Here is a 26508-nt window from a genome sequence, read left to right as displayed (position 1 = left end):
AAGGTAGTTGTGTGAGAGCTTTTGCTACTCGACATGTTGATCGATGTGGGTATGGTGGTTGCGTTTACATGTATGAGTTCTTTGTAGCCTTTGGGCATCTTTCCATTAATACGAAGGTAAATCTTTTAAAATAAGTAAATAAATCAATAATATGAAATAAATAAATAAAACAAAAAAACTTTCCATCCTTGCTATCCATGTAAACTGCACATTGATGAGATTTACACCAATCTAGATGTGGCATATCAAAGTAACTCATAAATATATATTGTTATCCATGTAATTCATAACACCAAAGCAACTCATAAGATTTGTGTGCACAAAACTCTGAGAGTCTAAATCCCTCAGATAGAGACAACAAATATCATCGACATTGAGCACAACCTTTCCATGCTTTTCAGTGATTCAAGAAAAAATGGACAGGAGGTCCTCACTGCACTAGCATTTGATATTCATTTTTAATGTCTAAATAAAATGCGCACTGCGACAAATGTGGCTCATTTGCAATTTGAGATGCATTGTTGAGGCTCATACAAAGTCAGAACCAATCGAAGTGTAGGGATAGCATCGCTCACACCCAACATTGAAGTGTAGTGATAATAAAATCCTTACAAAAAACTACTGGTTGGTTTGGTGAATCCACTACCTGAAAGAATCTTGTAAAAATATATTTTGTTAATATTTTCATGAAAATGCAAATAGAACAAACCACACTATAAAATCCAGGATCTATTGTAAAACATTTCTCAAAACATCCAATACATGAAGCGAGTATGACTATGAGTATGACTATGCATTAGACATCAATACTAGGCTCCATGTCCAGCAAACTACATTGCCAAAAACACTCTTATTCCTTAAAAACATGAATAAAAAACAAATGAATAGATTGAGTGGAAAATAGGTTATTATATGATGAAACAATTTTGTATGACTAAAAGAAAAATCTCTTCTTTGAACTCATAACCCTATTATCAAATTTTTAACATTATTGACCAAAAATGTGAAAAAATTAATCCGTGTGCTACTCAGAACCTCATCAAATATACTTCCAAATGACCAGTCTCTTATAATACTCAGATTACTTCCATATTTACAAAACCTTCAAAACATTTTTTAGTGGGGATATTAGAACATACATTCCCTTTATTAACAAATTTGTTATTTACAAAAACAAAATTTTAAGTGAAAGCAATGCAGATGGATATGATGCATAAATTACCTTCAGGAAACCAAAGCAACCCGTTGATGAAGAAAATCGTCTCCCATCAAATATCATCATACCTCTCTACATTGTACAAAAAATATTTCTACAGAACATGCAAATCCAATCAACTGAAAATGATCATTGGAACACCATCAGAAAATAGGTCCTCTGAGAATGGATCAAATCAAATATACACATCATACAGATTGGTATGAACGAGGGAACAAATGTATCTTTTGGATAAGTGTACATACCCCTGGGAATTGTATATTCTAAGGGTAAAGAGTAAAATGAAAATCATCTTGATTCTCATTAAGAAAGGTGGGCAAAGCCTTTTCCATGTGTACATAACCCTCTGATCAATGAAACTACATTTTACGATTGCAGCATGTGCACATACCTATGATCCAAAGAAACAGATGAAATCCTCATATGACGGGAAGCTGTCTAACTCTTCTTCTGCCAAAGATTTGGCGTTTTCTATAGCGATGTTATACCTCGAGCTAAAGCCAAATTCATCAGGATCCGTGATTGAATGTGGAGAATTGAAGTGATTTTCAACAACTTTTCCACTATTAAAGCCAGTTAGGCTTGCATTTTGAAGTGCCTCTGCATCCGTGCTGTTGTAAGGTTGATTATAGTCCATATTCTCTCCAAAGCTCACATTTGAAGCATCTTGGAACTCATTGCGAATTTCCATGTCTACAATCATGTTTGCTTCAAGTTGCTTCCCAACATTAAAAGCACTTAAAGTACCTGTCACCCAGTCATGTTGCATCCGGCTTCCAATAACCAAATCCGGATGTTCATTTGTTAAGACATGCTTCGGCATGGTCTGCGAAGTTTCCTCACATGATCTTGCTGCAATTAAGCCTCCAGGACCAGCCAAGTTAGAATAACTCGAAATGTTCCCAATTTTTCCTCCAAGCAATGAATTTTGATCCGGAAGTTCAAGTGTCCCATCAGACAGGTGAACATTGTGCACTGTAGAAGAATAACTATCCACTCGTCGATATTTTGCAGGTGTTTCATACATAGAATCGTCTGTGTTAATCCTCTTTGTAATAACTTGCCCTGCTTCTGACGCCACTTCGTCATACACAGGGGGTGTTTCTTCGGCATCGAAACCTCTCGTATTTTCTAGCGTTATCACCTTATTGTTTATGACATATGTTGCTGCTTCCGTATCTTGAATTTGATCATCATGATCATGACTTACAGCAAAAGTAGATGTATCCCCAAATCCTTCAGCATCATTCTCATTCGCATTATTTTGGGCTTCTGCAGCCTCTCCGGTATCATCACTAGTGATCACACTGCCCACATTCCCTTCTTGATGCCGAATAGATTCTTCTTGATTCAAGACCCCCATCCATGTTGCACTCTCTTTCGCAGTCATCTTATCCTGAAGACTCTTGTTCTGCATCACAACCGTACGGATTTTACTTATATCCGATGACATGTGCTTGATGACAGCCAAAAGCACCCCGAGCTTCCATGATTTCTTCAAATCATGTGGTTTTTTGTAAGGCGGGGCACCATGACCTTTTGGCGTACCCACTTGAGGCCACCAATCCTCATCTCCAGTAGGCCACCACGGTGGGGCTACTCCTTTCTCTAATGGAAACCGCCTCTGAGGTGGATTGCAATGTGGCATAAGAGCTGAGAGGAGTGACCCAAGAGTTGTGTCTTGGAGCTCTTGTAGCGTGTGAGAATCCGGGGCAGAAACCGTAGTATTTTGCAAAGATCCTTGCTTCGCTTTATATTTTACAACGGCTGTTGGTCCATTCCTATCAAATTTCACCTCTTCTTTCCACCAAGCTCGGAGGTTATCTGATGCACCAGTTACTGGCTTGCCCTTCTCAGGTATGATCCCATATACAAACCCTTGTGCTTTGCACACTTCCATCATCTTAATCATGTACTTTAGAATCGCATCTTGTGCCCGTGCCATCTTTTTGCGCCGAGCTTGCTCTTGTGATTGCTTATGCTTTGGCTTCTCTGCTTGCTCTTTGAATCGTCGTCTCTCTTTTAAGTGCTTCAGCCTAACTCGATCTCTCCAAATCCTTTGCTCCAGCTCATCAACATCAACACCATCATCACTAAGGCCTTCACCTGGCAATCCACCGGTTTCCATCTCTCCCATGATGTTTGTTAAATCATTGTCAAGATTTCCGAAGGGGTCAATTTCATCCATCTCCATAGCCTCTCAGAATGTTATATAACAATGCAAACGTAGCTGTTGATCTATTTGGAGAGTTCGAAATCTTCAAATATTCTTCATCTATTTGCAACAACACCCAAAACAGCATGATATCAATTACGAGCTTGGGTAATGAACGAAAAATTGCACTGGAAACCCAACATGGAAAAAATACTACAAATATAGTATAATCGATAAGCCTCAGTTCAAATATATAGAGATAAACAAGAATATATAAGTATGAATCTATAATGCATCATATCACGGCTTCATACAAATACCGAGAATTGGAAGCAGTACAGCCAAGACACTGATGGGCATATCCATGGCATGTTCCTCATAGAAATCATGTATATAAACATGGTATGTTCTTAGTAGAAAAAGTATATAGATAGATATAGATATGCAAACATGACATGCTCTTCATAGATGGGCATAGGGCATCCATGACTTGATCCTCATACAAAACATATATATACAAACATAGCAAGATGATCATAGAAATCATATACATACATATCAATACATGCATGTATACATATACACAAACATGGAATATTTTTGCTAAATAAACACAGGGCATCCATGACACATTTTTCATAATATACATAGGGCATCCATGCCGTATTCCTCATAGAAATCATACATATGCAGAATATGCCATATATCTATCAGGAAAAGAAAACATGCCCATAGTACAAAGGATATACAAATATGACATGAAAACAGTGCATCCTTCACATACCCTAGCTACTAAAAAAAAAAACAATAAGATCGTGCCCCAACTACACTCGCCCAAATCGAAAATAGAAATAAAAACACAAACACAACATAGAAGACAAACAGAACTCGAATAAATTTATTCCATATACTAAGTGATGAAATTTTCAGTACAGTCAATCAATGATTTCCAGAAGAGTGGAGATGCGGGGATAGGGGGACATAGATAAAATATAAAGGAGAAAAAAGAAGAAGAAACCGAGCCCTAGATATGAATGAGCACACAGAGATAAAGAGAGGGTTACCCTTAGCGATGGTGATGATGACGACGACGACGACGACGATGATGATGATGAGGTGGGTGATGAGAAGATACTGCGAATTGTAGGGTTTTCGTTCTGATTTTCCTGATGGAAAACTCAGAGATGCAGAGAGAGAGCTGAAGGGGGAGAGAGAGAGAGAGAGAAAAGGGGAGACAGGGGGCATCTGCCCAAAAGAGTAAATTATTGACCACAAAAAGAGTGAACAAGATCCACACACAACACAAACACACACTCTCTCTCTCTCTCTCTCTCTCTCTCTCTCTAGAGAGAGAGAGAGAGAGAGTGTGTGTGTGTGTGTGTGAGTGAGTGAGCTAGAGAGAGAGAGAGAGAGTGTGTGTGTGTGTGAGTGAGTGAGTGAGTGAACACACACACGGAGCCGCTTTCGGCTCGGCTCACATAGCGCTCTTTCAATCCCGTCCCTTTCGATCCTCGACTGAGATACTGCTCTTTTTAAGGGTTCAATGATGATGTGTCACGTTAGTAGATTGCACTTGGTGGTGCTACATAAACTGCTCTTTGATCCATCCAGGTTTCGCATTCCCAATTTGCTGCTTCGAGTGAAGCGTGTCGGATTGTCATTGGAAGTCCTGTTCCAAAAGGGCTCATGAAGGATGAGCGCTGCAAGAAATTGATTGTACACGTTAGGATGTATTTGCCTACGATAAGGGTACTCTACCAACAATGGAGTGGGACCAGATCACATTGCATGCTTAAAACCATTAGGATGCTTTTCTTGATCACTGTATGTACACATTAGGATGTTCTGCTTTCTAGAAGGGTACTCTATCTAGTGATTGATTTTCCGACATGAACAATAGTAGGCACTCCTTAAAATGAAGTAGAGGAAGGTGTAATGGATGGAACCAGATCGCATTGCAGACTTTTGAACTGAGTTAACAAGATTGTATAACGTGAGTTGTTTGTCAACTTGGCATAAATGCATTAGCATTTGAGCGAACTCTTGGCATGTCATATGAAAATATTTGCAACAATGGGATGCATAGTAGAGTGGCTAGCCATGTTGAACTCTCAAAAAAATATTTTTCTAAGTCACTTGATTTATATTTGTAGTTTTCTTAGAGCAATGCTAAAGTCTATTAGCTTGGGTTTTAGGTTCTTAGGAATAATATAAGGTTCATTCAATGAGCTACCCCGAATATCCACTTAGAGCGAAGTCACTTATTTCTATGTTATTGATAAATGGATCTCAATATTTTCAAGTTTAGGGCCAAACGAAATATATGAAAGAAACAAGAAGAGTGTTCAGTTTTTGACATATGTGCATGCTAGAGAAAATCATCGCAAGCCCTCCCAAAACATCAACTCATTTTTAGTATTTAGAAGAAACGTTATCTAAGGGTAGGATAGGTGGCAATCAATATGTCATAGGACTTGGGACAAACCCACAAGGATTTATGATGCACAAGAAATGTGGTGGTCAAGGAGCCATAGGTGTTGGGTTGTATGTATAACAAGGACAACCTATGCCGTTCATTATAACATCTTGAGACATCACCAAGGGCTCTATTTGTGAAATTAAACTCTCTTCTTCATATATTTCATTTGACTACCAAGGTATAGATTAAGGTAATAATATATTGTAAAGAATCGGATATGATTTTGTGCAACAGAAGAGATGTGTGTTTTGTGTGTGTGTGTGTGTGTGTAAAGAGGAGAGGAGAGAAAACGCAAGATTATAGATAAGAGAAATGAAGTACTCAAGAGGATGTATATTAACAAGGAGAATATCAAGTACAAAAATGTAGCATTACAATGGAGGATAGCCGACTCTTTATGAAGTAGGAGGGGCGTGCTTTATATAAGGTCACCCTCTCTCTTCATTAACTCACTATAACGCCCACTCTCGCACTAAAACCTTGGGGAATGTGGAGACTCATTAGTTATGTGTCATAGAATATGATTCTATGACACATAGTTAATGTGTAGAGAGTAGTGGTGACTTTTGACCTTTGAGCGCTCATTGATTCTCAAAGGGTGTGTTAACACACTAGACTAGGTTGAGCTTGATTCTCAACACGCCCCTACAAGCTCAACTTTGATTGGCTTCTTTCGGTAGATGTCCGCTTCGACTGATATCCAGTTCGGATGGTGTCTAGTTTGTACTCCCCCACAAGCTTGGTAAGTCAGAGACTGTCAATCCGAGTTCTGACATGAATTGTCGAAGCTTGTTGGTTCCTAGGGCTTTGGTGAAGATGTCGGTTGTCTAAAGATTCGTGTTGATGTGTTGAAGGTCGACATCTCCAGCCTGAACATGCTCTCGAATGAAGTGATAGTGCACTTCGATATGCTTTGCGTGTGCTTGGAACACCAGGTGCCGAGCCAAATGAATACTGCTCATGTTGTCGTAGTACAAGGGAATAGGTTCCTTGATGGGAACACCCAGGTCCTTCAAGATTCTCTTTAGCCAGACGGCTTCACATGAAGCCCTAGTTATGCCCCTATATTCGGCCTCTGTGCTCGAAAGTGCAACAATCGATTCCTTCTTGCTAGTCCGAAGAGAACAAATCCAGAGGGAGAGGGAGAGAACAAATTCGGAGGTCAATCGTCTATCAACCTTATAACCGGTCCAATCGGCATCTGTGTACCCCTGAGTCGAATTGGTGTGGTTGATTTGTAGAGAATGCCGCAATCCATTGTGTCACTCGCGTATCGTAGCACTCACTTAACGCAATCCAAGTGAATGTCACGTGACTTTTGCATGAATTGATAAGGAGACCGTCTAGGTAGCTGAGGTCGGGTCGAGTGATTGTGAGGTAAATGATGCTCTCGATCACTTGTCGATATTGAGTCGGTTCACACTCTTCCGTGCCGGAGTTGGCAACTAGCTTTAGGTTTTGATCTAGAGGGGTTGCCACAGAGTTACACTCAGTCATCCCGAACTTGTATAACGAGTTAAGGATGTAGTGTCTTTAGGAGATCATAATGCTGGTTGGAGTCCGAATTACCTCGATGCCAAGGAAGTAATGAAGCTCTTTCATGCATGTCATCTCGAATTTTCTGGAGAGGAGGGACTTGACCTTGTTGATATCGACTAGATTTTCACCTCCAATGACCAAATCATCCACATATATGATGATGACAATAGGGTTTCTAGAATCGCTTCTAACAGAGAGAGAGTTGTCATGTTAGGACATTCTGAAGCCGATTTGATGAAGATATTGTGTTATCTTCGAATGCCAAGCACATGGTGCTTGTTTAAGGTTGTAGAGTGACTTCTTTAGTCGGCAAACTGCTTTCGGATGGATGTTGGATTCGAAGTCGGGTGGTTGTACCATGTACATCTCCTCTTCTAATTATCCTTGGAGAAAGGCGTTCTTTACGTCCATCTGATGGAGGTGCCACCCTTTCGCCGTTGCAAGTGTAATCACGGTCCACACAATCGTCATCTTTGCCAGCGGGGCAAAGGTCTCTTCATAGTCGACTCCATGTGTTTGTGCATATCCTTTCGTTACGAGTCGAGCTTTGTGGCAGTTGACGGAGTTGTTAGTATCATACTTCACTTTGTAAATCCCTCTGCAGTCAATCGCCTTTTTGTGTGGTCAGTGGGGAACGAGATCCCATGTCTCATTCTTGCACAATTCCCGCATCTCCTTGTTCATTGATTCGACCCATCGTGGATCCTTGGTTGCCTTGGAAAAAGTTTCCAGTTCACGAACTGCCGCCACCTTCATCATAAAGGCATAGTGATATGTCATATACTCGTTGTAGCCGAAGCGGCTAACTGGATTCTTCTCTCGGGTGGAGCGACAAAGTTTTTGGTTTGTCGTGGCAATAGCTTTCTTCACTCCAGGTGTCCTCATAATCGGTACATCAAAGCCACCAAGCTCACTGTCGAGTGAGTAAGTGAATTCATTGTTGTCGGAATGATTGTCTTCATATTCCGGCATTTTGGCTTTATCTTTGTCCATCTTCGGACTTGGCCAAGATGTGCTTTGGTCGCTCGGGGGCTCTTATGGCCCACTGGGCCTGGTCGTGATCAGAATTTCTTTGAACATATGCCTCAGTCGATCTTCATCTTCTATCTCTTGGTTGGCCAAGTTCAGGTGGACTAGGGTTGGAGTTGGAGTCGTCTCTAGTTCGTACTAGGATGTCGACTCATCGAAAACGACATCTCGACTCACTCGAACTTTCTGGGTAGATGGGTTATAACACTTGTACCCCTTTTGTTCAAGTGATTACCCTACTAGGATACATTTCTCCGACTTAGGATCGAGCTCTGTCGCTTCTCGTTGGGAATATGTACATATGCAATTGAGTTGAATATCCTGACGTAGGATAAATCCGGCTTCTTTCCATAAAACTTCTCGTGGGGTGTCACATCGTGCACCCTAGAGGTTGTACACCTATTCATGAGGCAGACGGTTGTGTTGGCGGCGTCATCCCAATATGACTTTGCCATGTGCTTTTCGTTCAGCATAGTGTGTGGTACTTCGAGGATGTGTTGATTCTTCTATTTGGTTACTCCATTCTGTTGTGGTGTATGTCAACACAAAAATTCACGCTTGATTCCTTCTTGTCAAAGGTATGTCGTGAATGTATCGGAGAAGTATTCCTTGCCTCCATCTGACCAAAGACATTGTACATGCCGACCTATTTCCTTTTCGACTCCACTTTTGAATTTTTGGAAGTGTGCAAACATTTCACTCTTCTGCCTCATGGGGAAGATCCAAGTGTGCCTAGAGAAGTTGTCAATAAAGGTCATGCAATATCGGCATCTGCCGAATGTAGCCGTCTGAACCGGTTTCACGAACATGACGTGTCTGTGACAGTCGGTCCCCATTCGTCGGAAAGAATTACATCCAGTATGCCTTTGCTCACGTTCTTCTCTTTCGGGAATGGTTGCCAATGTTGTTTGCCAAATTGGCAAGCTTCACATACCCCTTCAATCTCTATCTCTTTAATGTAGGGAGTCTGATGATGAATCCTTTTGATTGCATGCCCTTGAGTTTGTTTATATTGATATGGCCGATTCATTCATGCCATAGCTCTATATCGGTGTTGGCTTTGGTGCTTTCTGCAAACATGGCCAATTTCATCTCATGCAAATCGAGAATGAACATTCCGCCTTCTCTTTGTCCGCAAGTGATGAGTCGTCCTTCCTTCTCGATGAAGCAACCACCTTGGTTGAATCGGACTTGTATGCCTTACTCCACAATTTGGTCGTCGACTGAGACCAAATTCTTCGTGATAGTCGGTACATGCAACGCATTTTTTATATAAGTTTGGTCATCGTCTTTCCCAAATGGGACACTGTTGATGTGTTGAGTCGGATGAGTAGTGTCGTCTCCACTCTCGACATAGCCGGGTCGATCCGGCTCTCGTAAGTCTCAAAACCATTCTTGATGAGACTTCATATGGTTTGAGGCAACGGAGTCGACGAACCATACGTCTTCCGGACTTGAGGTACTAGTCAAAGTAAAAGCCGCCATAGAGTTTGCTCTATGTCTCATCACGAACATTCTATCAAGGTCTTCATAGTCTAAGTTAGTGGCATAATTGGTAAGTTGTCGGCTTGTGGAAGCCCACTCACGCTTCTTCTTCCAGCACTCTTCTTCGTGGTGACCGATTTTGCCACAATATCCGCATTCGATTGAGTTTTGTAGTCTTGGGCTAGCATGGAAGCTCCCCCTTCTTCCGAACATTCCTCGATTGTTTCCGCTTTCTTGCCGAAATTGGGAGTTGTTTTCATAGGTCGAACCTCATCTACCTCGTCGGTAGCTGAATTGGCCTCTTCTTGCTCAACAGCGTCCTCTTCCTCCGTCCAAGTGTGTGTAGAGAATGTGGCCTTCTGAGGCGTTGTTCCTTGTTTGAACGTGGTTTTCTTCAACCAACAACATTGATTGAAGATTGAAGAAAGAGGGAGGATTCTCCCTTGCTAGGACGACGGTTGTCATTGCGCCGAACTGTGGTGCGAGGTCGCCTAAGCATATTTGTATCATCTCATCATCTTCCACGTTGACGCTTATTAAGTTGATTGAGTCACAAAGCTCCTTGATCTTCAAGATGTAGCTTGTGATGGACATATCCCTTTGTTGGATGTTGTTCAACTCTTGGCGGAGTTGAAGCTTTCTTGCAGTTGTGTTGGCCGCGAAAATCTTCTTGAGATTGTCCCAAGTTTCTTTCGGCGTCTTGGCTTCCCAAATGTAGCCAACCATGTGATCACGGACACACGTTGCCAAGCAATACATCACTTGGCTTGCCGCTTGCTCCCATGTTGAATAGTTGGCGTCCTTTGGGCCGGGTTTGTTTTCTTGTGCTCCTTGATTGTAACCCCAATAGCCTTGGCCGACTAGGTATTGGTGCATCTTGTTCTCCCAAGATGCAAATAATTTTGTTTCTGTCCAACTTCTCACTAGGGAGAGCACTGCCCATTTGAGTATTCATTATGTCGATGTAGATTTCTTTCTTCTTTTCCTTCTCTCTTGAACATGAGTTATGTAGTGGCACTACGATAACGATGAGCCGATTCTTCTTGAGTGTCAGTGTAGGTCACAACACATGCTAGATCAAGCTACCAAATCGTTCTGATACCATGTAAAGAATCGGATATGATTATGTGCAACGGACGAGATGTGTTGTGTGTGTGTGTGTGTGTGTAAAAAGGAGAGGAGAGAAAACACAAGATAGATAAGAGAAATGAAGCACTCCAGAAGATGTATATTAACAAAGAGAATATCAAGTACAAAAATGTAGCATTACAATGGAGGATAGCCGACTCTTTATGAAGTAGGAGGGTGCTTTATATACGGTCACCCTCCCTCTTCATTAACTCACTATAACACCCACTCTCGCACTAGAACCTTGGGGAATATGGAGACTCATTAGTTATGGGGAATATGGAACTCATTAGTTATGTGTCATAGAATATGATTCTTTGACATATAGTTAATGTGTAGAGAGCAGTGGTGACTTTTGACCTTTGAGTGCTCATAGATTCTCAAAGGGTGTGTTAACACACTAGACTAGGTTGAGCTTGATTCTCAACATACACCTATAATACTATGGGAAGCACAACATATGTAAGAGTTACTTACAATCAATTCATTAGACAAGGTACAAATATAGCTAGGTCAAAAGTACGTGTGTAAGCCCTCGTATCATGTTTTGACGAACATGTGAGATCTATTTTCATTTAATCAATCACATGAGCAACATGGTATGATGAGCCATAAAATTTGAAATTGGCTATAAAACTTATTGTTTTATCATATGAACATGCTACATAGAGAAACATAATTCCCCTTGTTACATGACATAGTAATACAATATGTTTTCAATAGTGTCCAAGAGCATGAGCCATATTCCTACGATATCAATAAGTTTTGTAAGTGTTCAATAGCACATTGCAATTCGATATACATACCCTAAGGCAAAAGGTTGGGCCAATATGTTTTCAAGTGTCCAAGTGCATGAGCATATTTTCCCAATATCAAAAAGTTTTATAAGACTTGTTCAATAACACACATTGCAATTCTATATACATACCTAAGGCAAAATAGTGTCCAAGAGCATAACACGAGCCATATTTCATTTAAGAGGATAGTCTACATTCCAGGTGTTCACATAAATGCATAGGTTATAATGATCATGTACTTTTACAATTTTTGGGTATGTTTCAGCCTTTTTGGACCATTAATTTTGATGTTCTATTTTCAAGCCTTACAACTACCACTTGCAAAATTTACACCCAAATGCCTTCATTGTATGTGACCAATTGTTTTGGCCACAACACATTTCCTATATTTAGCTCAACGCCAACCTTTCCTCCAATGAAATTGGCATTTACATTCTACCCCAAACTTTGAATATCATAATGTTGTTTGATGTTTTCTATCTCTTTCATTATAGATATGGCAACACCAACAAGTTGAGAAGGTGATGTTAGATTGAATCAAGGTGTAAGATAATAGAGTACAAGGAAGACTTTAATAATACGTTTCTTGTGAATCTAACTTCTTTTTTTAATGAAGAGGCTAAACCATAAGCCATTACATAGATCAAATTTATTCACAAATAAATTGTAAGAGACACATAGGTTTGTCAATGTACCAAAAAAGCTAGATTATGACTTCACTACACTTCAATTACGAGCATTTTGCCATGGTGGCCACAAGTTCAAAATGTAACTAGGTTCAGATCATATCACCAAAATCCTTTGATGTTGTGACCACCTCCACATGACATCATACCCCAACATTCTTCCTTCCACAATATTGGTTCATGATATCTACTTCATTTGTGATGCATAGGAAGCCATATGTGTACCTTAAGTAATTGTTACTAACTATTATACATGTGAAAAGTATAAATGATTATGATTTATTTCTCAATCATTGGTTATGAATGGGAAGCAATGAGTTGTAGAACTCACCATCAAGGCCCTCATCAATACTCTCATTATGTCTCTACGCTACATCGACAATTGAACATACATAGTGTATAATGTACTATCTTGTAAATGCATGAGAGACATATGTTATTATATTGTTTGCTCACACCTATTTGGAATTAACTAACTCGATGCTACTCTTAATCTATCATGACTTAGGACCACTTCCAAATATTCATATTGCAACATCGCCTAAAGATAATAGTGATCATTTTTTATGCTCCTATACATACATTCAAAAGTCGTGCTTCTTTTCAATTGTCGTGATCACTTTATACATGCATCTATTTAATGAGAAGCCTTTTGTGGACCATGCTCATGGGGGGAGTTAAATATGTGGACAAAGACAAGTAGATCCACTCATTCATATATTCATTCATTGCATCCACTTTCATGCAACCTTAGATTATATTCTTTGAAAAAGCGATTGATCACTCATGAACTCGGAAGGATATGGTATCATCAACAATTCACTATAGAATTTGTTAAAAGTGCAATTCACAAGTTGTGCACGCATTTTCTAGTATTTTTAAACTTTTGGTTGTAAACATATTTATGGATTTAAATCTCGTATATTTACTGGTTGCACTTCCAAATTTTAATAAACTATTAGTCTTTATTGGAAAGTAACTCTTTTTTATTTTAATTTCTAAAATCAAATCATTTAGTGCGACTTGCATACTTCGTGGCTTTAGAATATATTTTTTAAGTAGAGACAAGTTATTTAGGTTTATGGTGGTTGTTGTACACAATTTTGAATGGCATTATAGGATGAGCACCACATATAATTAAACCCTATGGAGATTTGCATTGACCTTCAAGAAAATGTAAATCTAGAAGTACAAACCGTAAAAGCACACAAATTGCCATAGGACCTAAATGCGCTAACTTACTTCAATATTATTTTAAGGCGCTTTTCTAAGAAATGGCAAATAAAAACAAAAAATCATCAATGGGTTACAGAGAATCTTCACATGATATAGTCAAAAAAAGAGCATGATGCCTCTAAATTGTTCATGCCTTTTTAATCACATTATGCATAATCCATAATGAGTGTTTTCCGAACATTCAATAGACCTCGATGCAAAAGTAGAGATTGAAAAGAAAAAAATTTGGATTGTCAAGGTTGAAAGTAAGAGAGAAAAGTAAGAGCAAGAGTGAGAGAGAATGAATATCCACGTGTAGCAATTGCCTTATTTTTTACGGTCTCAAATGGACAAGAGGTAAACTTGTCAAGACTTGATTTGAGAGAGGCTTGAAGACCGCATCCCCTCGGTTTCGAGAGATTTGGATGTTGATCACAAGCTTCACCATGTGGTCTGTATGGAAAGCACGCAGCCTAAAGGTCTTCCAAGATCTAGTACGCTCCCCGGAGGAATTGATCATGGATATATGGTTCACGATTATCATCTGCCTACGAGAGCAATTGGATGAGGATTGTGGTCATTCCAATGACGTGGTCAATGCTTGTTTGCGCTTCTGGCAGAAATGGCGGAACATGTCAATGGTGCTGCAAGGAGGAAACGGCCTGAGGTGGAAATACCAGCCCCCACGCTAGTTGTTTCCTACTCACCTCCCACCCTCCCTTCACTCTAGGCCATAGGATCTGACTCGTATTTGCTGGTGATGAAGGACACTAGTTTATAGCTATAGGTCCTACTTACATTTAGCAGTCATTTTGAAAGGATAAGCCACCTTGTATAGTCTTTCTCTAATAATCTCTCCTAACTAATAGGAAAGTAGCTTCTTTTTGAAAATAACCTCAAATTTTAGCAATTTAATTCTTTCTTCCAACAACCTTCCAATTGAAGTCGAACGAGCTTATGAGAAAACAAATAGAGAACATTGTATAAACACTATACATAAGTTAGGCCAAAGAATGACCTAATCTATCACTATAAGGTGAAGGAGATTGACAACGTGCTCAAATGAAGCCTTTTGGTGACGAGATTGGTTGGATTATCTTAAGTCAATATGTTGAAAGCTCTACTTCGTTACCCTGACTGTCCATCAAATGATGTGGTACTTCACTTGAATATGGTTGACCTTTTTTGTGAAAGAAGGGATTTCAAGTTAATTAGATAAAACTCTCATTGATGTTCTCAAAAATGGAATCTTGGGGTCCTTAAAAATATCCAAAAATCAGATAAGCCATATTGTTTTGTTTTGGAGCCCCTTAGTTACAAACAATAATCTCCTTCAATGGTTGAGAGGGCCATAATTTTGTATTAGGAATATCTAGAAAAATGTTTCTCTAGGTATTCCAAATCCACATTTGCAACCCACAAGCATTGGAGATGCCCTTCCAACATGGACATTTGTTGGACTTTATTGGCATATTCATGTTGTCGTAGTCCTATGCCAAGAATATGTTGAACATCACTCAAGTCATCAAGCACAACATCATTCAAGTCCTATTTAACAAAATGTTGATTTAGGTTACTCTTTATAGCTTTAACTTCATCATTGTTGGGATTAGCTATCGACATATAAATGAAGGTGCAACAAAAGACCCGACTTAGGTCATTTCTTGGGTAAATTGCAACCTTGGCAAAAAAACCCATAATGTTGTAAATTTCGGTAAATGACTTACAAAAGACTTATCTCATAACCAATATTTATTAACACGATCACAAAAAGTGAACTTTTTCAAATATGGGCAATTGGAAATACATTTGCCAAGCTTGAATTTTCACGAGATTTAGTAAACAATAATTTTTCCCATGATGTAAATGCAAAACGAAGAGTGAGAGGATTTTCAAGAATCATTTGCTCAAACTATTGAGGTTGTTCTTAAAGGTGTTTTATGATGTACACCCAAATACATCAATTAGATATTTCAAGGAGAAGCTATTTGTTGAACAACCATCAAGCTTTGACCTGCTGAATTAAGAAGGAAAGGTCTTCAGGTTGCAAGTAACTATATACATGCTAAAGCTACCACAAAAAGTCTTATATAAACAAATCAACAAATTTATCATAGAAAATGTGGCCAAAATAAAAACAATAATAATAGAATGTGGCCAATGGATGCATCCTTCTATGTAAAGAGGGAAAGTAAGCCAATAATAATCCTCATGTTATATATGCAAACTTTGTTCTTATTGGTACAATGGAATGGATCTTGATCAATTCAAGCAAGATTTGAGTTCCAATTTGACAATGGCATATATAACTTTATTGCACTTCCGTAAAGACCATAGATGAATGTTTGTTTTTAAGGCCCATAAATGGGTAACCACAAGTAGGGTGTCCAAGAAGTTCATACTCTAATTGAATTAGTCATTGGCAGCGTTGGTTTAAAGAATTAAAGTTGTTGAACATTTCATGCCACTAAGCTGTAAATGTATGTAGTTTCAGAGCCAATATTCCTTAAAATTCAAAATGGATAACCACAAGTATGGTGTCCAAGAAGTTCATACCCTAATTGAATTAGTCATTAGCAGCATTGGTTTAAAGAATTAAAGTTGTCTTCTACCATGACATTAATAATATTACGGGCAAATATTACAAAACCTCTTCAGCACAACATACACCATCTACTGTATTGGCCCTCACATGTAACTGACAAATTTTTCCAATGAGTAAATCATATAAAATCCATTAATTTTGTTTTTTGCCTGTCTGTTAAGCCAATCTTTTCACATGTCCGGGCTTTCGACTAATGATTTATTATATTTTCCATTTATTTATGATTCAACCAAGTATAGACCGTGTGTATCCATGCCACACTAGTTTGTAAATACTGCCAGCAGCATGAAATTATTGATGTCCCCTCGAGTTTTGTGAGGCAAGCATAGAGGGGGCCTTGGGCACAACCATTAAGAACATAAATTTGAATGTAAGTAATAACTCAGCAATTATTGCAGAAAATATCATCATATTTTTATATAAATAAAAGACACCAGGGGCTCTTTTCTAGCTACAGCGAGGAGTTCATATGAATTTTATCGAACTAAAGAGGTTGATTAAAAAATCTTCAAATTTCTATATAGCAGAACCCCGAAGCATGCTCTAGACTGTCCATTGCACAGATCACCTTGCTACCCCTAACTAATATTCGGTTGCAAATAGACACAAGCATTCCAGGTCAATCTAGTCTAGTTCTTCAATGACAAAAAGCACTGACCAATAAAACCTTTTGCTTGCTGCTCTGCTTTCCAACATACAGAATTATTTAGTCCACTTGCATCGAAAGTCTCAATTGAATGAAGACATGTTAAGCTCCACGAAACCTTGACAACGACCAACTACTATCAGTTTGGGCCCCATGATCCATCAATTTGTGGATACTTGAAGAAAGTTCTTCTGCCTGCAAAACAATGAAAATAACAATTTGCCAAACAAAAACTCAAACCACCAGTAGTAGACATGAGACTTCTAGAAGTTTTAATTCAAGCTTCCCCTAAATCTTATTTACCTTCTCATCAATCCAAACTAATGAGCTTAACTGATTATTAAGGATCCGCACTACCACGTCAATGGGACTACTTCCATTTGCCAGTCCGAGCTCCCCAACCTGTGACAGTGATGTAAATCAGCATTTGCATAAAGAATTTTAATTCAAAAAGACACATGAAACCATGAATAGAAACACGCGTTAGTTTATGCCAATGTACAACTCTTCAGTTAGCAATTTTAGCAGAAATTTAGCTTGAAACTAGTATTAAAGTAGCAGGGCTAAAGAACTACAAACCGATCCATGGCCACACGAGAATGGGATATATACAATGGGTAAATGAGGCATTTCATTAATTCAACTTTTTGTTGTTCAAAGCTATACCTTTGCCTAATTCTATCTATGGGCATTTTTTTCAGCAATTTGCCACTGTTGGATATGACTGAAATCAGAGAGAAATAAAGTTATAAAGACATCTACCATTAAACACAACAAACCGGATATGTCCCCATACCAAGTATATGGATATAACTCTAATTTTCATCTAATTAGTTGATGATAGAGACCCGATAATGTACACATATGGTTTTAGGACTGCACCTACTTTCATGCAATTGTTATTTCTTTCATAGATTCATAATGTCAGTATACCTATGATTAAGGAATTGAATGAGTTTAGAATTGGATAAGCTCAACTTGCATGTTTGCTTGGACAAATCTCAGGTCTGATAGTACATGTTACTATAGCATGAAACAATTAGAATTTGAAGTGCAGAGATAAACCGAAGTTATAATATTTAAATGGGGATATCAATGTTAAGGGTGTTCACAATAATAATTATGAAATGCAAAATTTTCAGCCTTGTGTTGTCGAGACTGGTTCATACGAGACAAACTGTTAATTTGGGACGTCTAGCATGAGAGAGCATATGTTGGTTTTCCAAACAAGTTGGGGAGAGATCCAACAGGGTGGCAGCCAAGGACAACTGGGAAAAAATACAGAAGCTTCATGGAATAATCTGCATACAATGGCCAGATGGGTCGTAAGAAAAAAAGCAGTGAAGGTGTAGGAGGGATATGATTTATCCAGTTCAACAAGATACAACCCATTACGAGATAGAGCATGGTAAATTTATGCATAAATGCGTGCTAATTCTTGAAAAATATCTACAATAGTAAATTTTTTAAGGCATGCAAAAATTTGAAATTTATCTCATGAGAGATACTGAAATTAGGAGGGAGTTCAAGCTTATTTCCAAAACAATTGTGACTACTACCTATGCAGGAACGTTTATAGATAAATAGTCTTGGGTATGTTGAAATTCCACTCTCAGAAAGCCAACACACGTTCATCCACCAAAGAATCTCAGGATTATATAAATAATCAAGAGTATTGCAATATTCGCTTTACATATATGAGGTACATTTGGGGTATCAATGACAACATTACTCAAATAATAAAAAATGCACACCTGACTCATGTTCATATTTTCAATTGTCTCCCTGATTTTTTCTCCCATTTGTTCCAATTCTCTCTCAAGATGCTCACTCTGTTCGAACCTGTGTAACCACCTTAACAAGTTAGAAAACTATCAAAGAATTATTAGTCCTAGCTAGCGACTAGACTTAGGCTTATCAAATGAAACAGATATTCTTTTCTGGACGAAAATAAAAGTTATACAAAGACTATCAAAATGCTATAAAAAAAATTCATTCATATAAGAATGTTCCACAATGTGCATTTGAAGAAAAAATGGTAAATTGCTTACCTTGCCACAGTTCAACTTACTGTAAATTTGCAGAGAGATTTCATTATTGTTATAATAAAGTTATAATGACAAAAACGTGAAGTCCTGAAGCATTTAAAGCTTAAAATTTTATCATTCAGGATCAATTCCTCTTTTGACATCAAAGCTAAATCTGCAGGATGCAGAATGTTTATTTAAGATAAATACTTAATGGAGCCTGGACAGACTCAGGGTTATAATCTGAGCGGAAAACATTATGGCTAGAAAATTCATGCGAGTGATATTATACATAACATATCACTCCTTGCCAATTGTAGTAGACATATATGATACATCAAAAGTTCTGATTTTAATTTTCGAAATCATCATTCACAGAACATGCACCTGGACAGACTCCGGGTTATAATCTGAGCGGAAAACATTATGGCTAGAAAATCCATGTAAGTGACATTATACATAACTTATCACTCCTTGCCATTTGTAGTAGACATATATGATACATCAAAAATTGTGATTTTAAATTTCGAAATCATCATTCACAGAACATGCACTGGAAACGTTTCAAGAAGATCCTTACTTTCTTTCCACGGAGTAAACAGTTGCAAATGGCCATGTACGGGGCCCACACAATCTTAAAATTAACCTTCATTAGGGAGACAGTCTCTCATTATTAGAGAATTTCGAAACTATATACATTAGCACGCCAACTCTTTCACTGTGAGAGAACTTCAAAAGCCTACAGTCATTAGCCTAATAGATATTTCATAGTGGTACACTCATGGCCACCAAAAGAAAGATACAGTGCAACTATGCAACAGAGAAATTATTATGAGAAAAACATACATCATGTCTCTCACAGCAGATGGCTCATCTTCTATAACATTTCCACGTTCCTCTTTATAAAACTGAGTTGCTTCCTCTTCAACACTTTCAAGTGCTTTCTCAACCTGTAAAAGATTTTTTTAATTGATGTCATTTCTTCAACTTCTAGCATGGCAATCAGGTTTGGGTTCTGTCATACTTCTTAATATGTGCAGAAATACAAACTTATTATCTTTGCTTCGATTCTCCACTAATTATGTTTTTATAAACCCAGATTCTTCTGAACTTCTTTTGAAATTAGTATTGTTCACTATTTTGAGGCCAATTTTAGATGTCCTCCCCTCATTATTTGTTTGTTGACAAATGAGTGTGACCTATAACTTTAAGGAAGATAACATACTTATAATTTTGTCAATTAGATCCGGTACAATGCGGCCACAATAGTGTACAGGAGCCTCAAAACAACTCAGATACCCAGGCAGATTCAGCTATTCATGCCATCGTTGTATAATCTAATTCTTGTATACATCAGCTATTTTGGACAATCCTTTATGGCCCAACCAAGTTTGCACCATATACAAGCATGCTTTGGACAGTCAATTTCAGCCCAAATCAAGAAGCATCTTTAACCAACGCATTTCAGCAATTATCAGAGGCAAAAGCAGTGGCATCTCAAAGGTTCCAATAAGTGCACAAATTGTGTACAAGCCGGATAAAGAGTGTCTTAGAAAACGAGCACTATGCTGAGGTCCTATGCATCATAGCTGTTGTAGGCATAACGTTACAGACCAATTCTATAGCTAATTTTATGGGTTAATATTAGGTCAGATAGTTGGGAAACCAGTTATCCTAGGAGCTGGGACAAACCCATAAGGACCTATGACACGTGGTGGTCTGGGAGCCTTCAGTGTTGAGCTAAATAAAGGGGAGAAGCTACTCCCTTCATTACAGCATCTTCAGATGCTGTCGAGACTCTATTGGTGAGGCTGAGCTCTCTTCTTTAGATCCGTCATTCAACCACCAAAGTACAATATACGGTAATATTCAGTGGTATAGTACACCCGATGGTTTAGATATCCCAACAATTGCTACAATGTAGATATCCCAACAATTGCTTGGCAGCCATTTGACTTACAGCATATAATCTCAAGATCCAAACTTCTCTGTGCAGCATAGGTCATTTGAGATATTGCACTAACTTTCTATCATAAAGACTCTATGCTATTGTTAGAGGTCATTAATTAGGAAGCCAAAGGGAAGGCTGTATATAATGGAATGGGGGTGCATCAGCATTCAACCCCTGTGTGAACCATCCCTGTGCCACTAAATTTTTAATAAACTATCTCACTCACTAAATGCATTTTATTCAAAATATGGTCATGAGAAAACAAACATACCTCTTGTTGGTGTGTCTCTATGAGTTCGAGCTGCCTTTCAAGGCTATGCTGTGTCTCAACTACTTTCGCTACCTCACTCTGTAAATGAGCATCATAATAATTAAGTTAAGCTCTAAATCCATAAACTCAGTCATCAGTATCGGGTTGTCGCCTGGTCTGTCCTCTATCCCCAATGTTTGACATGAGAAGATTTAAAATGTGTGAAATATCCAGATGCATGCAAAACCTCAGATTAAGTGAGAGAACCAACTTCAGTCTATACAGCTAGCTTATGAAATAAGTTTCAATGAGTACAAAATTAAGGAACTAGGCACACCTCTAGCCTTATTAGAGCATTTCTGTTGCTGAGTATTCTACGGTCCCATGAACTTAAAGCTTCAGCCTGCTTTCGAAATTTCATACTTTGGTCTTGTAACTCATTGGTCCAATCCTTGATAATCTGATGAAAAAGGCCACAAAGTTATTTGCTTCGAGATATTACTGAATCTTTACATATTGAAGAAATATGACTCCCACCTCATCCACATTTTTTCCTGTTATTTGAGATGGCAATTTTGGAGTGCTTGTTACTAATCCTGTAGTTGTGCTGGAATTTTTTAATAGAAAATGCTAGATTGAATTAGCTCACAAAATCTTGTAAGAACTGATAGCACTGAAATAACTTAGAGTGCAGTCTCTACCCTGAAGTTGAGGAACTCAATGTCGATGAAGATCCCAAAGCAGTGGTTACTTCTACAGAAGAAGATGCACCAGCAACATTCAAAAATGATGTTGAGAAATTTTAAACATAAACACCTTCAGAACAGTCATGCTATATAACAAAACTATCAGCATATGAATCCATGTATTTTCAGTAGTGAGCATTTTTAACTTGTTACTAACATTCCCTCATCCAGAAATTTGATATTGTGGAATTCATCTTCAATCATATCCAGGTTTAATCAGTGTATGGTGGTGGGACCAACCAAGGCCGAAGTTTGCAGGGATTCTTTGTGTGAGATTTGGTTGTCGTCAGTGATGTCCCCTTTCAACTGTCAGCGCAATTCTTCAGCCAAGTTCAACATTTTTCCAAGAATCTAATGCAGTGCAGTTTGTCTTTAAAATCTACAATCACTCTTTCTTTCAATATTATCAGATCATATGAGATGTAAGCATTTTCATCAGGCACAAAATCTACAATTGCCCTTTCTCTCATATAGTCAAAATCCAGAACGGGAAAAGTTAAGGATCTTCTATGTGCAGTGTTGGCCCTATTCTAGGAATACTCCCAGCTCCTGGGAGATGTAAACATGTTAATGAGGTGCTCACGAGTCACAAATACATGGATCAAAAGACCACACTTTATGCAAGGAATATCCAGAATGCAAAAACTAAGGCCCCTTCATCTGCAGTATTGATCCTATTCCTGGAGGTGCTCACAAATCACCAATACATGGATCAAAAGGCCACATTTTATGCAAGGAGTATCCAGAATGCAAAAACTAAGGACCCTTCATATGCAGTGTTGATCCTATCACAGGGGTACGATCGGATCATTGGGGATATAAGCATGTACATGATGCAAAGTCACACGAACAACAATCAAAAGACCACATTACTCCAGCATAGACTTCATTTCTAGAATCTATAATCACCCTTTCTTTGTAGTTAACATCCACAATGAGAAAACTTATGCACCTTCATGTGCAGTATTGATTCTACCCCAGGAGTATTTAGATCGTTGGAGATGTGAGCATGCTCTTGAGAAAGTCACAAAGCATAGAGTACTCAGGACGAAAATACCACACTTTACTCGGGGAATATTTTGGTATGTGTCCTTCAGTATCTCGAAAGGTTACAATAGAATTTATCATCTCATAAGGATGTGAACTAAAAATAAAATTCATTTTTCCTCATAATGAACCATAAACAAATTATAGGCGATTGAAAAACATAATTTACTCTCAAGTTTGAGCTGTGCATAAAATGAACATCAAAACTCTCACCTTTATTTTTTGCTAAAACAAAACTAGAATGGTTTTTACAAGTTTTGCACAGTTTTTATTTTAAATGAGCAATGCATAAAACTTCTATAAAGTCACCATACGTAAAACTGATAAATTTACAAAGTATTATACTAAAAGTTCATCTTACTAGCTGTTGGTGTCATGGCTGATGTTGTCGCCAGTGGTTTGGTTCCAGTTGCAGATTGGAAACTGAATGAGGAAGATGTTGACAGGGCAGTTGTTGAAGGTGTGGTTATGGGAGTGGTTGCAGGTATAGCAGTGGATGAAATAAATGAGGAAGGAGCTGAAGATGCACTAGAAGAAGCTGCTGTTGCAGGAGGAATTCCAGTTACAGGTGACACGAACGAGAAAGCAGACGATATCGATGATGACGACGACGACGATACTGTGCTTGCTGATGGAGGGAAAGTGAAAGAAACGCCGGTTGTCGATGTTTGTATGGATGTGGTAGAGCTCATAGTGGAAGGCACAGAAGCAAACGTTGTTGTCGTTGATGAAGATGAAGATGATGATGATGATGATGGTTGAAATAGTGCGGGTGCTGGTGTTGCTGCTGCTGCTGAGGAGACTCCAAATTGAGAGGATATTGATGTAGGTGTAGGTGTAGATGTTGCTGATGGTAATGGTGTTGCTGTTGCTAATGATGATGATGATGGTGGTGGTGGTGGTGGTGTAAACCCTGTGAAGAGAGGTTTACCAGCCCCAAAAAGAGACGCCGCAGATGAACTGGCTGGCGCAGTTGATCCAAAGCTAGATCCGAACGAGAAAGATGTAGCCATGGATCCACTGGTTGCAGGGTTGCTGGTTGTTAGTGATGCGGGTGTGGAAGCTGAAGCAAACAAACCCCCTGTGCTACCCGTGCCAAACATAGTAGATGATGTATTAACAGGCGCTGAAGAGCTTCCAAACATGGAAGGCGTTGAAGAAGAGCTCCCGAATTGGGCGGGTGCAGAAGCTCCTACAGATGAAGGGAATGAAGGAGGTGGTGTGGCTGACGATGTCTGTCCAAACGATCCAAATGGAGAAGTGTTAGCCTGCTGTTGAGAGGCAGCATTAAAGCTTAATCCACCAAACGCTGATGAAGAAGAGGAAGAGGAAGAGGAAACAGGGAAAGATGATGTTGTGGATGATGATGTGTTTCCAGCAAAACCCATTGCATTGCTTCCATTAAACAATGAAGCAGATCCTGAAGCAGATGATGGCGTTCCCCCGAAAGGAGAAGCAGAAGGTGTTCCAAAAAGGGAAGCTCCCCCCGTTGTTGCAGGTGTGGAATTAGAAGGTGTTCCGAAAACGGAAGCTCCGGACGGAGTCCCGAACAGCGATGGCGTTGAAGAGAAAGACGATGGTGCTCCGAACAGCGATGGCGTTGCAGAGGAAGAAGAGGGAGCTCCGAACAGCGATGGCGTTGCAGAGGAGGAAGATGGGGCTCCGAACAGCGATGGCGTTGCAGAGGAAGAAGATGGGGCTCCGAACAGCGATGGCGTAGCAGAGGAAGAAGAGGGAGTTCCGAACAGCGATGGCGTTGCAGAGGAAGAAGGGGGAGCTCCGAACAGCGATGGCGTTGGAGAGGACGAAGATGGAGCTCCGAACAGCGATGGAGTTGCAGAGGACGAAGATGGAGCTCCAAACAGAGAAGTAGCAGGAGGAGGAGGAGTTGTTGTGAAGGAAGGGAAGGAGGAGGAAGCAGAAGAAGATGATAATGATCCTGTTGTTGCTCCGAAGCCAAAGGGACTGCTGCTTCCGAACGAAAATGCAGAGGAAGAAGAAGAAGAAGAAGAAGAAGAAGAAGAAGCTCCTGTTCCTCCGAAGCTGAAGCCCGTCGCCATGGCTGCTTCTTCTGCGTCTTCTGCTTCGCCGTTGGGTTTGGTTCGAAATCTTCTGCAGAACGCAGGGTTTATCGAAATTCCGCCGATACCCTTCCGAGGGGTCTATTTATTTTCCTTCCCATACCCTTCTTCTCCATCCGGTTTCGCCAAAACGATTAGCCTTACCCGGTTTGGAACCCAGTTTAGCCCAAAACAATTCAATTTGGCTTGAGCCATCCCAAACCGACGTCAAACCGGTTAAGGAAGCTCAAGCCTAACCCGAACCGACCCGCCGAACCGTTAAATAACGACTTCATGGTTCGCTTCCGGCTTGAGCCGAACCGTTGCCAACTCCTAAATTATCGTCTTCTCATATTTTTTCCCCTAAATTTTCTTGAAGGTGTGTTGAATACCAATACTCGAGCCCGCTTGCCTAATCATTTTGAGTCGTTTCGCTAGTAATAAAGTCTTGAGGATGAACGTTATTTCAGCTTCTCAGTATTAGATTTTGGGTAGTTCAACTATCAAATTAGTGCAATAACTATCTTGCAAAGAACCATTTCATATACATACGCAGAAACTAATACATACGAAGCACAAGGTTTACCATTGCCATTTTCATAAATCCACAACTTGCATTTTGAAAGCATTTTCAATGAATTCGTCGCAACAAGAATAATTTTAGTTAGTATAATTGAACCTCATCAAAGTGTTCATTGTTGTTAATGTTACTTCAGAGTCTTACTCAATGGAATTAATGGGGTTTCCTCTTCGACTTGGCTTACGAACTCAAGCATCGAATATAATGGAAATGCACAATAAAATAATATACATTAAAGCATGACACAAAAACCTTGGCTTATGCATCATAAAATCCGTTTTAAGCATCGTTAAGAATTTCTTAAACAAAGATATTGATTTGGTATATTAAAGAAGCCCAAGTTGAATCAAAATATTAATTATTAGAAGTGAATGCCCTAACAAGCCCACGATATATACGCAACACAATTATTGATTGAAGGTACCTCGCTCATTTATTTTATAAATCGCTCCTGGATGTTGCGTCTGATGTAAAATATAACATTTGCAAGCCTCGTCATATCCATGGTAATGGAATCCATACTCTAGACATCACTTCTTGTTGTCGTTTTTTCTTGTTGAGTTCATATCCTTACCTCGGGACATTCCTTTTTTCTTACTCGTAACACACTTAAGCAATGCTAATATTCACAAGCACAAGCACAGTGTTGATATATTCCTTCTAGTCATTCCTTTATCGTATTAGAACTCAATCAAGATCGAAGCAATAAACAATGGAGAATCAGGAAAGGAAAATAGGATTTAAGGAAATTGTATTATAATCAACAAGAAGAAAAAGTATGAGAGTTCATCATAGATTGCCAAGCTTATCACTTATTTTTGTGGTATCCCCATACCTACACATGGTCACCACCAAACATCAAAGGAT

At 39.0% G+C, this 26508-nt stretch overlaps 2 protein-coding genes across 2 annotated transcripts; both read right to left on the bottom strand.

Annotated features, from left to right (window-relative positions):
• Positions 1-1322: 1322 nt before the first annotated feature.
• On the bottom strand, positions 1323-3945 carry LOC147859348 (protein ETHYLENE INSENSITIVE 3-like). Its single transcript, XM_087325697.1, has 2 exons — positions 3692-3945; positions 1323-3491 (listed from the first exon to the last, which is right to left on the bottom strand). Exon 2 carries the CDS (start codon positions 3408-3410, stop codon positions 1608-1610), a length of 1803 nt encoding a protein of 600 aa, XP_087181823.1. The 5' UTR covers positions 3411-3491; positions 3692-3945; the 3' UTR covers positions 1323-1607.
• A 12778-nt stretch (positions 3946-16723) lies between these two features.
• Positions 16724-25112, bottom strand: EMB2766 (structural constituent of nuclear pore). Its single transcript, XM_087326372.1, has 9 exons — positions 23363-25112; positions 21910-21961; positions 21746-21815; positions 21546-21668; positions 21230-21307; positions 19854-19957; positions 18735-18822; positions 17284-17382; positions 16724-17175 (listed from the first exon to the last, which is right to left on the bottom strand). Exons 1-9 carry the CDS (start codon positions 25059-25061, stop codon positions 17083-17085), a joined length of 2406 nt encoding a protein of 801 aa, XP_087182498.1. The 5' UTR covers positions 25062-25112; the 3' UTR covers positions 16724-17082.
• Positions 25113-26508: the final 1396 nt, after the last annotated feature.

This window comes from Azolla caroliniana, unplaced genomic scaffold (genome assembly GCF_043228905.1).
Source record: "Azolla caroliniana isolate FFs.n. ecotype wild unplaced genomic scaffold, voAzoCaro1.0.p SCAF_10, whole genome shotgun sequence".
Lineage (NCBI taxonomy): Eukaryota > Viridiplantae > Streptophyta > Polypodiopsida > Salviniales > Salviniaceae > Azolla > Azolla caroliniana.
This window is presented reverse-complemented; position numbering and strand designations above follow the sequence as displayed.

Bases quoted from the DNA above. Each gene is read 5' to 3' on its own strand.
- EMB2766 (XM_087326372.1), bottom strand. From the start codon at position 25,061: ATGGCGACGGGCTTCAGCTTCGGAGGAACAGGAGCTTCTTCTTCTTCT. The intron at 21,816-21,909 runs GTAGAGACTGCA...AAAAAATTCCAG, and splicing joins TTGAGTTCCTCAACTTCAGG to CACAACTACAGGATTAGTAA. The intron at 17,383-18,734 runs GTGTGCATTTTT...TCACTGTCACAG, and splicing joins AAAATATGAACATGAGTCAG to GTTGGGGAGCTCGGACTGGC.
- LOC147859348 (XM_087325697.1), bottom strand. From the start codon at position 3,410: ATGGAGATGGATGAAATTGACCCCTTCGGAAATCTTGACAATGATTTA.